Here is a 12,785-nt window from a genome sequence, read left to right on the forward strand (position 1 = left end):
CTTCATCTTCCTTTTCTTTCTCCTTTCAGTTCAGTTCAGTCACTCAGTCATGTCTGACTCTTTGGGACCCCATGAACCGCAGCACACCAGGCCTCCCTGTCCATCATCAACTCCCAGAGTTTACCCAAACTCATGTCCACTGAGTCAGTATGCCATCCAGCCATCTCATCCTCTGTCATCCCCTTCTCCTGCCTTCAGACTTTCCCAACATCAGGGTCTTATCAAATGAGTCAGCTCTTTGCATCAGGTGGCCAAAATATTGGGGTTTCAGCTTCAACATCAGTCCTTCCAATGAACACACTGGACTGATTTCCTCTAGGATGCACTGGTTGGATCTCCTTGCAGTCCAAGGGACTCTCAAGAGTCTTCTCCAACACCATGGTTCAAAAGCATCAATTCTTTGGTGCTCAGCTTTCTTTCTTTCTTTCTTTCTCTTTTCATTTATTTTTATTAGTTGGAGGCTAATTACTTTAAAATATTGTAGTGGTTTCTGCCATACATTGACATAAATCAGCCATGGATTTACATGTGTTCCCCATCCTGAACCCCCCTCCCACCTCCCTCTCCATCCCATCCCTCTGGGTCATCCCAGTGCACCAGCCCCGAGCACTTGTGTCATGCATCCAACCTGGACTGGCGATCTGTTTCACACTTGATAATATACATGTTTCGATGCTGTTCTTTACAGTCGAACTCTCACATCCATACATGACCACTGGAAAATCCATAGCCTTGACTCGACGGACCTTTGTTGGCAAAGGAATGTCTCTGCTTTTTAATATACTGTCTAGGTTGGTCATAACTTTCCTTCCAAGGAGTAAGCATCCTTTAATTTCATGGCTGCAATCACCATCTGCAGTGATTTTGGAGCCCCCAAGAAAACAAAGTCAGCCACTCTTTCCACTGTTTTCCCATCTATTTGCCGTGAAGTCATGTGACCAGATGCCATGATCTTAGTTTTCTGAATGTTGAGTTTTAAGCCAACTTTTTCACTCTCCTCTTTCACTTTCCTCAAGAGGCTCTTTAGTTCTTCTTCACTTTCTGCCATAAGGCTGGTGTCATCTGCATATCTGAGGTTATTGATATTTCTCCCGGCAATCTTGATTCCAGCTTGTGCTTCATCCAGCCCAGCCTTTCTCATGATGTACTCTGCATAGAGGTTAAATAAGCAGGGTGACAATATACCTTTACTTTCTCCTTTACTACATGCTAAATAAAAGCGTATAGAACTTAGAAACTTGAAATGTATGGGACAGTTGAAGTTTTGATATTATCTCTGACATTGTCTGAAATGATCTAAGAATTTGATAGTTGTTTTTCATATCAGTGTTAAAAGATTACTTATCACATTTTTAATACATAGCTTTCGCCAACTGATTTCTGAGTATAAAGAAAAGAGACCTAAAACTTCTCCTGAAAAGAGCAACCCAGGTACGTCATCTGATACCAAATTACTTTTGGTGATTCTACCATAGATAAAGTAGGAGTGAAGAAGTTTCAATAATGAAAGAACTATGAAAAATTAGCATAAATTGCATGTGTATTTTATTTTTTAAATTAATTTCTTAATACTCTAGTATTCAGAAGTGATTAAGAAGTTAATTGTAGGTGATTTAACATCAAAGACAGTATTGTCTGAAAAGAAATCCATCTATTTAATATGGCCCCTAAAGTCCTATGTTAGATCTTTGTGTAAATCAGAAAAAAAAAATTGAGTGAGTATGATGTATATTTCATCTATAGTCATATTATAGCAGATTGGACTTCTTATGAAAGGGAACTTTCATTTATAGAAATGGTTTGCATTTAGTGAATGAATAGTTAGTAGTTACTGTGTAGTGATTAGTCTCACTAAAATAGTTACCATCATTAAAACTGGGAACCTGAATAATCCCTTCCTGGTAGGATAAGAAATGATAAACAATAAGAACTGCAAAGCTGAGCCAGTGTGCAGCATAGTAGTGAGAGATTATTTCTGAAAGATACTTACCAATAGAACTGAAGGCAGAAAAGCAATGCCTGGTTGAGAACCAGTTGTTTTGCCTATTTCTGTACCAAGCAAGTGTAGCTTACCAACTTCATTCCTTACAGATCCAAAGAGAGTGAGATAGATTGACTTCATTAGGACCAGATGTTTTCTTTTGTGTGTTGGCTAATTGTCACGACAGTATAATTTTGTAAGAACAAGATGCTCTCTTGCCATCAGTTAAAAAATTATCATAATAAATCTCCAAATAGATGGACTTGGGACTCTGCAGGTTCTATTAAAAGCACAGAAATACTTTGCATTAACAAAAACAGCATTAGGTCCACTGGATGTGGCATCTAGCACATTGTACAGGGTATCCGAGGATACCTTTGACTGAATAGACCTCTATCTAATCAAATGGGGCTTCCCAGGTGGCTCAGTAGTGAAGAATCCACCCGCCAATGCAGGAGATATGGTTTGATCCCTGTGTCGGGAAGATCCCCTGGAGAAGGAAATGGCAACACACTCCAGTACACTTGCCTGGGAAATTCCATGGACAGAAGGGCCTGGTGAGCTGTAGTCCATGGGGTCACAAGAGTCAGACACGACTTGGTGACTGAACAACAAAAACATCTGTCAAAGAACTGTAGGTTGGTTTAATACATTAATCAGAGGAGATACAGAGATGAGAGTGTCTTGGTCTTCAGTATGCTCAGAACAGAATAGAGTTTTCTCTGGTTAATTTCTGTATTTTTCTTTTTTTTTTTTTAATTTCTGTATTTTTCTAAACAAAATTTTCAAAGAAAACATGCTTATTTATTTGCTCAGTTGTTCACTAAACAGATAACTTTCAAGTGTCTTTTGTGTACTAAGCATTGTTCTGATGTCACAGAGTGGAAACAGTTAAAATTCACTGCCCCTGCTCTCCAGGCTCAAGCTTGCAGTGCTGCTTTCCCAGTGGAGTCACTGCATGTGAATCATCCCTCCAGCATCAGATCATGACGACCCCTGGGAAATGTTGTTTAGCAGAACCAGAGTCCGTGACTCCCTCCAGTCTTCCCTCCCTCCTCTTGTTCATCAGCTTAGGATGTGATGACGTATGCCTTCCAAGCTGAAAAAGCATGATTTCTATAAACATTTGCCATATAATTGGAAGGATTGATATAATGATAGCCCTCACTAGTATACAGCACTCTTTGGACCATCCTGCTCTATGTGGTCCAGATACTCTTGGGCAATGGAAGGAGATAGTCTCAAGAGATTCTTTTTAGATATATTAGTGTCTGTGTGTGTGTGTGTGTGTGTGTGTGTGGAACTTTTTTACAAAGTTCAGCTTCTGTGTAACCTACTGAAATCTCACCACTACAAGTCTACAAGAATAGTCCCCACTCTCAGCACCGAGTTGATCCCCTTTACCCGTTTGCCCTCCCCCACCTCCCTTTCAAGAGATTATCCTTTCTAAGCCTGGAATGACTACTTCTTTCATAACTTCTCTTGCCATTGGAAGGAGGGCCAGGAAGAGAAGACTTTGTTTCCTATGCTTTACCACACTCTGAAGTTCAGTGCCTGTGGACCAAGCTTCCCTGTAATAGGGTGTTTTCATTCTGAACTGAAGAGCCAGAGGAGTTGTCATGTCCCAGCAAGACACCTATAGTCTCTGTTCAGTGCTCCAGGCAATGGAAGTCCAGAAATACTGTGCTATTTAAGTGTGCTATTGTCAGCTTATGGTACTGATTCTATTACTGGTATAGTATCATTGTCTGTCAGTCTCCTGGAGTTTGGTTAGGATTATGGTCATTGTAAACAACAGTTCTTTCTTTGTGTTTTTGTTTTGCATTTGATGACTATAAAGGGGAGGAGTGGTTCTTAGGCATTCTTAGGTGAGCCTATGAGAATAGTACAACCACTGTTCCCTTCCGCTAGTGTGGCCTCCAGGTGTGGTTTGAAAGGAATACTTTTAAACAAAGCATCAGTCTTGAGGTTTTCATATTCTGTATTTTTCTTCTGTTGATTTAAAATGTGTCTTGATTTTTCTTTAATAGCGGATGAGTGTTCTGAAGAGGACTCTTCAAGGAGGTAGGATGTTATGGATGTTTTAAATTACATGTTTAACTAAGGGAACATGGAGTAAGAGAAACTAATGTTTGCTGAGTGTTCTGCTCTGGGTGAGACACTGCATTACGTGCTTAACATTTGTGACCTCATAGAGTCACCACAGCAGCTTGGTAAAGTAGCTGTGTCCTACTTTTACTTAATTAGGCAACTGTGGTTTCAGGAGGTTAATGAATTGACCCTGGTTCAAATGAGTTGACCTGTGATTTGACAGCTGGCCTTCCTGGCTCCCACGTCCACTCCCATGGCCCTCAGCAGAGACTGAGAAGTACCCGTGTAGCATATAAGTTAAAGATATAAGTTAGTCCTTTGACTTGTGTACATTTTAAGTTTTGACATTGTGGTTAAACTCCCTGTACTCCCTCTTCGAGTAAAGGAGAGAAGTGGTGCCATCTCAATAAGCGGTATCCCTGCCGATGGACCAAGGCTCCCCTTTTGGACCGACTCAGATTCGTCTCTGAGTCTTGAACAGACAATGGAGAAGGCAAAGCCTATTCTTCCGCTTCGTTTTAAGTCATCAGGTTTATTCCAGTTTGGGCAAGCAAGAATAATTTCAGTCCATCAATTGGATTTTCAGTTCAACTATTAGAACTTTTGGTGAAAACAAATTATTTTTAGGCTCTGCTGATATATTGGCTGTCACTCTCTGTTATGGAAACTAAGAATGAGTGTTAACTAGATATTTCATAGATTGGGAGACAAGGAAGCAGAAATAGGTAATGAAAAACTTTTTTGGAGACTTCCCTGGGGATACAGTGGTTAAGATGGTTACTAAGATATCTTCTAGTGTAGGCAGTGTGGGTTCGATACTCAGTCAGGGAAGCTAAGATCTCACATGCCTCAGGATCAGACAGCCAAAACATAAAATAGAATCACCATTGGCACTAATTCAGTAAAGACTTTAAAAGTGGTCCACATCCAAAAAAAATCTTTAAAAAATTAAAAAATTAAAAGCTGTTTTAAAACAGGCCAAATTTTATTCATGTCAAGAAAGTTTATTTAATATATAGAGAGACTTTCACTTGTTTTTTTTTTTTTTTTCTTTTTTCTTTTGTTCAAGGAAATGAGCTCACTCATTCTTATTGTATGTTTCTGCTTTAAAGGTTTCCCAACGAACCTGGCATTGATTTAGGGCCTACATCAAACAATGAAGTCTTAGATTTTAAAACCAAGGTAAAGTGTTCTGTTGTGAAATTTGTTTTCATGCTCTGAATTTAGTTTCATGTAGTATTTACTCTTATGATTAGACACTGCAAGTGACAAATAGATTCAAGAGATCAGATCTGATAAACAGAGTGCCTGAAGAACTATGGATGGAGATTCATGACATTGTACAGGAAGCAGTGATCAAGACCATCTTGGAGAGAAAGAAATGCAAAAGGGCAAAATGGTAGTCTGAGGAGGCCTTCCAAATAACTGAGAAAAGAAGAGAAGCAAAAGGCAAAGGAGAAAAGGAAAGATATACCCATTTGAATGCAGAGTTCCAAAGAATAGCAAGGAGAGATAAGAAAGCCTTTCTCAGGGATGAATGCAAAGAAATAGAGGAAACAATCGAATGGGAAAGACTAGAGATCTCTTCAAGAAAATTAGAGATACCATGGGAACGTTTCATGCGAAGATGGGCACCATAAAGGACGAAATGGTATGGACCTAACAGAAGCGCAATACATTAAGATGAGGTATATAAGAATATACAGAACTCTACAAAAAAGATCTTCATGACCCAGATAACCAGGATGGTGTGATCACTCACCTAGAGCCAAACATTCTGGAATGTGAAGTCAAGTGGGCCTTAGGAAGCATCACTACAAACAAAGCTAGTGGAGGTGATGGAATTGCAGTTGAGCTATTTGAAATCCTAAAAGATGATGCTGTGAAAGTGCTGTACTCAATATGCCAGCAAATCTGAAAATTCAGCAGTGGCCACGGGACTGGAAAAGTTCAGTTTTCCTTCCAATCCCAAAGAAAGGCAATGCCAAAGAATGTTCAAACTACCACATAATTGCACTCATCTCACACGCTAGGAAAGTAATGCTCATAATTCTCCAAGCCAGGCCTCAAGATTACATGAACCATGAACTTCATATCTTCAAGCTGGATTTAGAAAAGGCAGGGGAACCAGAGATCAAATTGTCAACATCCTCTGGATCATAAAAAAAGCAAGTGAGTTCCAGAAATGCATCTACTTATTCTTTATTGACTGTGCCAAACCATTTGACTCTGTGGCTCACAACAAAGTGTAGAAAATTCTTCAAGTGATGGGAATACCAGACCACCTGACCTGCCTCCTAAGAAATCTGTATACAGGACAAGAAGCAACAGTTAGAACTGGATATGGAACTATAGACTGGTTCCAAATTGGGAAAGGAGTACATCAAGGATGTAAATTGCCACCCTGCTTATTTATCTTATATGCAGAGTACATCATACGAAATGCTGGGCTGGATGAAGCACAAGCTGGAATCAAGATAGCCAGAAGAAATATCAATAACCTCAGATACGCAGATGACACCACCATGATGGCAGAAATTAAAGAACTAAAGAGCCTCTTGATGAAAGTGAAAGAGGAGAGTGAAAATGTTGACTTACAACTCAACATTCAGAAAGCTGAAACTCCAATACTTTGGCCATCCAATGTGAAGAACCGACTCATTGGAGAATACCAATTCTGGGAAAGTTTGAAGGCGGGAGGAGAAGGGGACGGCAGAGGATGAGATGGTTGGATGGCAGCACCGACTCAATGGACATGAGTTTGTAAAACCTCCGGGAATTGGTGATGGACAGGGAGGCCTGGTGTGCTGCTGTCCATGGGATTGCAAAGAGTCGCACACAGCTGAGCAACTGACCTGAACTGATGTTGATATTTTCATAAAATTTGAAGAACAGTGTAGATGCATATAATTAGATTAATAGAATCATATGAAAAAGAGGCTTTGCTCATAGTATATCCTTAAGAATACTGATATATTGCTGACCTACTGTATATAAATTCTAAATATATGTGTTTCTCCACATACCTTATTATACTTATTTTTTCTCCCCCATGAAGTTTGTTCTTGACTAAGAATGTCTCACCTTTTCCTTTCTTCTTTCTCCTCTACCTTTTTAATTTCTTTTTTTAAATATTTACTCTTAACTTAATTTTTCCTCACAGAACAAATTTCTTCAGTGTCTGTTCTTTCAGTCCGTCTCTCTCTTCCCCTATTGTGCACATGTTTGCTTATGGCTGTCTATTTAGAGTGTTTGTGGCTTTCATTCATGATCATTGCCTTATGGGTTTAACCTTGCTCTTTCCCTGTTTCATAGAAGCCGCTGATTTTTTCCCCCTGTTTTATATTTCTAGCTGTTTGACAAACAGAATAGAAGTAGCTTATCCTGTTTGCAGTTCTAGCCCATCTAAATAAGGTTCTTCTAAAACCTAAACTTTCATATTTCCCTTCCCAAGTGATAATTCATGTATATATTAATCATGGAAGCAGATTTCAAAATATAGCAATTAATTTAAATGTCTTAGTTTTTCAATAGTGCTCTGAACTCCTGCGGATAAATTATTACTCTTGAACATTGTGGTAGAGAAAGTAATCTAGTGGGTGTCATCCTATTTGTATAGCTGTCAATTAGGGGTAAGGAGAGGAACATCCGAGGCTTCTGATGTCATCTGTCATAATACTTTCCCCATGAGCAGGTCAGTCAGTGGCAGAACTGGGATTTGAATCCACATCTGAATGACTCCAGAGCCTGTGCTCTTTGTGCTAGATCATAGAGGAGTGGAGGATGTTATAAATTTATTCAGGTTGATCTTGTTATATTCTTCAAGCTCTCATTTTCTTCTCCAGCATGTCGTGAAACCAAAGTTAACAAAGCTCATGAAGCCTTCTCAGCAGTCCAGCAGAAACAGTAAGTGATTCGAAGACTGTCCTTCTGGTGTTATTCCCTGATTTGAAATGACACATGTTCTCATGTACTCTCTCCTGTTTTCACTGTTGTAGAAGCAAAGTGTGGCATTTGGAGACCAGAGAGTACCACTTTCTCTGAGGACAGTAATTCTGATAGTAACATTGAAGATGTGGTTGAAACATTTCTCAAACCCTGGTTTGAGGGCATCTGTCAGCCTGCCTTCCCATCACCTGAGCCTGTTCCAAAATTTCTCAAGTCTGTAGCAGGCCTTGGTCCTACAAAGGTAAGTGGTTCTGTTTGTAACTCTTCTTTCCCTGTACTTGTTCACATACCATTCCCCTGCTCTTTATGAAGACAAAAAGGATCCCACCACAGAAATGGAAGCCCTCAAAGTCATGATACGAAATGGTGTGATAATAAGAGCCATACATGTGCATGGTTCAGATTTATAAATATTGGCATACTAAGTATACCATTATGAAAGTACTGAATTACAAAGCACTTAGGAAAAACAACTAGATGAATAATGAAGATGGGGAGGAGGATGAAGGGGAAGAATTTCTTTACGAAGGACAAGATGAATATAAGATGGAATGAGGGTGAAGATGGGACAGATTATTTTACACACACAACAGAAATAGTGGGGGTAAGTCAGACCAGGAACTCTATGTTATAATTCTGCGAGACATTATTTCAAATTCAACTTAAGAAGAGAAAGTGAGGTCATGAAAAAACAATGTTCATACTCTTTTGAATGGCATATAGCTGATTTTTATGAAGAACTGAAAGAAAATGTGTTCCTTATTGTTTTGGGGGGTTGTTTTCGAGGTTGGTGGTGGTTCTTGCTTTTTCCTTCAATTGAAGTGTAGTCAGTTTAAAATACCGTGTAAGTTTCAGGTGTACAGTAACGTGATTTGTTTATACTTGTGTATGTATATATGTTTTTTTGAATATAGTTCCCTCTGGAAGTCCATTTAAATTTAAAGTGATTTCTCTTTAAAACAAAAAATCTCACTTTGAAATTAATGAAGCAATGTCTTCTATTTAACCTAGCAAAGCTTTCTTTTAGCGACAATTCAAGATGAGCCCTGTTTTAGGCATTAGGAGATGCATTATGAATTAAGAATTTTTGGCCCTTCTGTTTCTTGTGGTTTCTAACTTCACTTCAGTTCAGTCGCTCATTCGTGCCTGACACTATATACTTAAATGTACTCACCTAATTTATCTTAAACTGTTTGCTATAACCTTGGTGGGTGTTTTAAACCTTTCTGAAAATAAAGAGGAAATAAATAAGCATTCTGTCTATCCTTTTTATTAAAATTATAATTTTATAAATGAGATTCTTAATCTCTTTTCATTAAATGAGAAAATTTTCAGCTGCAACAATCTGAAAGAAAAACTGGAGAACTATATATTTTCCTCTGGAGAAATTCTGATTTCTTCTTCTGAATGTCAGCAAATAATGGGTAATTACATACATTAAGTGAATGAAATCACGACTTATGCTTTTTTCTTATATTGAGTACTTGTTATTATAAAATCATAAGGAAAGAAAAAAATTCTGCCAGAGTTTATAAAATTATCTATGGAAGATATTTTTTCTTTTAAAGATATCTCTAGCAACATGTCCATTCCTTGCTATTTTTATTTATTTGTCTTTTTTTTTAATTGGAGGCTAATTACTTTATAATATTGTAGTGGTTTTGCCATATGTTGACATGAATCAGCCATGGATTTACATGTGTTCCCCATCCTGAACCTACCTCCCACCTCCCTCCCCATCCCATCCCTCTGGGTCATCCCAGTGCACCAGCCCAAGCACTTGTCTCATGCATCCAACCTGGGCTGGCGATCTGTTTCACACTTGATAATATACATGTTTTCATGCTGTTTTCTCAGATATTCCCACCCTCGCCTTCTCCCATAGAGACCAAAAGTCTGTTCTATACATCTGTGTCTCTTTTTCTGTCTTGCATATAGGGTTATTGTTACCATCTTTCTAAATTCCATATATATGTGTTAGTGTACTGTATTGGTGTTTTTCTTTCTGGCTTAGTTCACTCTGTATAATGGGCTCCAGTTTCATCCACCTTATTAGAACTGATTCAAACACATTCTTTTTAATGGCTGAGTAATATTCCATTGTGTATATATACCACAGCTTTCTTATCCATTCGTCTGCTGGTGGGCATCTAGGTTGCTTCCATGTCCTGGCTATTATAAACAGCGCTGCAATGAACATTGGGGTGCACGTGTCTCTTTCACTTCTTGTTTCCTTGGTGTGTATGCCCAGGAGTGGGATTGCTGGGTCATATGGCAGTTCTATTTCCGGATTTTTAAGGAATCTCCACACTGTTCTCCATAGTGGCTGTACTAGTTTGCATGCCCACCAACAGTGTAAGAGGGTTCCCTTTCCTCCACACCTTCTCCAGCATTTATTACTTGTAGAGTTTTGGATAGCAGCCATTCTGACTGGCATGTGATAGTACCTCACTGAGGTTTTGATGTGCATTTCTCTGATAATGAGTGATGTTGAGCATCTTTTCATGTGTTTGTTAGCCATCTGTATGTCTTCTTTGGAGAAATATCTGTTTAGATCTTTGGCCCATTTATTGCTTGGGTCATTTATTTTTCTGGAATTGAGCTGCAGGAGTTGCTTGTATATTTTTGAGATTAATCCTTTGTCTGTTTCTTCATTTGCTATTCTTTTCTCCCATTCTGAAAGCTGTCTTTTCACCTTGCTTATAGTTTCCTTGTTGTACAAAAACTTTTTTTCCTCCATTTATTTTTATGAGTTGGAGGCGAATTACTTTACAGTATTGTAGTGGATTTTGCCATACATTGTCATGAATCAGCCATGGATTAACATGTATTCCCCATTCTGATCCCCTCTCCCCCCTCCCTCTTCACTGTGGAATATTACTCAGCCATTAAAAAGTATTCATTTGATTCAGTTCTAATGAGATGGATGAAACTGGAGCCCATTATACAGCGTGAAGTAAGCCAGAAAGATAAAGACCAATACAGTATACTAACACATATATATGGAATTTAGAAAGATGGTAACGATAACTCTATATGCAAAACAGAAAAAGAGACACAGATGTGCAAAAGCTTTTAAGTTTAATTAGGTCCCATTTGTTTATTTTTGCTTTCATTTCCAGTATTCTGGGAGGTGGGTCATAGAGGATCTTGCTGTGATTTATGTCGGAGAGTGTTTTGCCTACATTTTCCTCTAGGAGTTTTGTAATTTCTTGTCTTACGTTTAGATCTTGAAGCCACTTTGAGTTTATTTTTGTGCATGGTGTTAGGAAGTGTTGTAGTTTCATTCTTTTACAAGTGATTGACCAGTTTTCCCAGCACCACTTGTTAAAGAGGTTGTCTTTTCTCCATTGTATATTCTTGCCTCCTTTGTCATCGATAAGGTGTCCTTAGGTGCATGGATTTACCTCTGGGCTTTCTATTTTGCTCCATTGGTCTGTATTTCTGTCTTTGTGCCAGTACCATACTATCTTGATGACTGTTACTTTGTAGTATATCCTGAATTCAGGCAGGTTGTCTCCTCCAGTTCCATTCTTCTTTCTCAAGATTGCTTTGGCTATTTGAGGTTTGTTGTAATTGCATACAAATCGTGATGTTATTTGTTCCAGTTCTATGGAAAATACCATTGGTAGCTTGATAGGGATTGCATTGAATCTATAGATTGCTTTGGCTAGTATGCTCATTTTCACTATATTGATTCTTCCAGTCCATGAACATGGTATATTTCTCCATCTATTTGTGTCCTCTCTGATTTCTTTCATCAGTGTTTTGTTGTTTTCTATGTATAGGTCTTTTGTTTCTTTAGGTAGGTATATTCCTAAGTATTTTATTCTTTTCGTTGCAATGGTGAATGGAATTGTTTGCTTAATTTCTCTTTCTGTTTTCTCATTGTTAGTATATAGGAATGCAAGGGATTTCTGTGTGTTAATTTTATATCCTGAAACTTTACTATATGCATTGGTTAGCTCTAGGATTTTTCTGGTAGAGCCTTTAGGGTTTTCTATGTAGAGGATCATGTCATCTGCAAACAGTGAGAGTTTTACTTCTTCTTTTCTTATCTGGATTCCTTTTGTTTCTTTTTCTTCTCTGATTGCTGTGGCCAAGACTTCCAAAAGTATGTTGCATAGTATTGGTGAGAGTGGGCACCCTTGTCTTGTTCCTGACTTTAGGTGAAATGCTTTTAATTTCTCACCATTGAGGATAATGTTTCCTGTGTGTTTGTCATATATAACTTTTATTATGTTGAGGTATGTTCCTTCTATTCCTGACTTCTGGAGGTTCTTTTTTTTTTTTTTAATCATAAATGGATGCTGAATTTTGTCAATGGCTTTCTCTGTATCTATTGAGATATTCATATGGTTTTTATCTTTCAATTTGTTAATGTGGTGTATTACATTGGTTGATTTGTGGGTATTGAAGAATCCTTGCATCCCTGGGATAAAGCCCACTTGGCCATGATGTATGATCTTTTTAATATGTTGTTGGATTCTGTTTGCTAGAATTTTGTTAAGGATTTTCGCATCTACGTTCCTCAATGATATTGGCCTGTAGTTTTCTTTTCCTGTGGCATCTTTGTCAGGTTTTCGTATGAGGGTGATGGTGGCCTCATAGAATGAGTTTGGAAGTTTATGTTCTTCTGCAATTTTCTGGAAGAGTTTGAGTAGGATAGGTGTTAGCACTTCTCTAAATTTTTGGTAGAATTCAGCTGTGAAGTTGTCGGGTCCTGGGCTTTTGTTTGCTGGAAGAGTTCTGATTACAGTTTCGA

General features: G+C 38.3%; 1 protein-coding gene across 1 annotated transcript in view; it reads left to right on the forward strand.

Annotated features, from left to right (window-relative positions):
- Nucleotides 1-12,785, forward strand: part of LOC122710266 (ankyrin repeat domain-containing protein 26-like) — a 105,360-nt gene that overhangs the window by 44,136 nt on the left and 48,439 nt on the right. Inside the window, exons 12-16 of the mRNA XM_043927942.1 lie at nucleotides 1,364-1,431; nucleotides 4,012-4,045; nucleotides 5,185-5,254; nucleotides 7,918-7,978; nucleotides 8,071-8,261. Coding sequence (XP_043783877.1) covers nucleotides 1,364-1,431; nucleotides 4,012-4,045; nucleotides 5,185-5,254; nucleotides 7,918-7,978; nucleotides 8,071-8,261 — 424 coding nt within the window. The remainder of the gene's footprint in view (nucleotides 1-1,363; nucleotides 1,432-4,011; nucleotides 4,046-5,184; nucleotides 5,255-7,917; nucleotides 7,979-8,070; nucleotides 8,262-12,785) is intronic.

The sequence above is a fragment of the Cervus elaphus genome, chromosome 16, assembly GCF_910594005.1.
Source record: "Cervus elaphus chromosome 16, mCerEla1.1, whole genome shotgun sequence".
Taxonomy (NCBI): domain Eukaryota; kingdom Metazoa; phylum Chordata; class Mammalia; order Artiodactyla; family Cervidae; genus Cervus; species Cervus elaphus.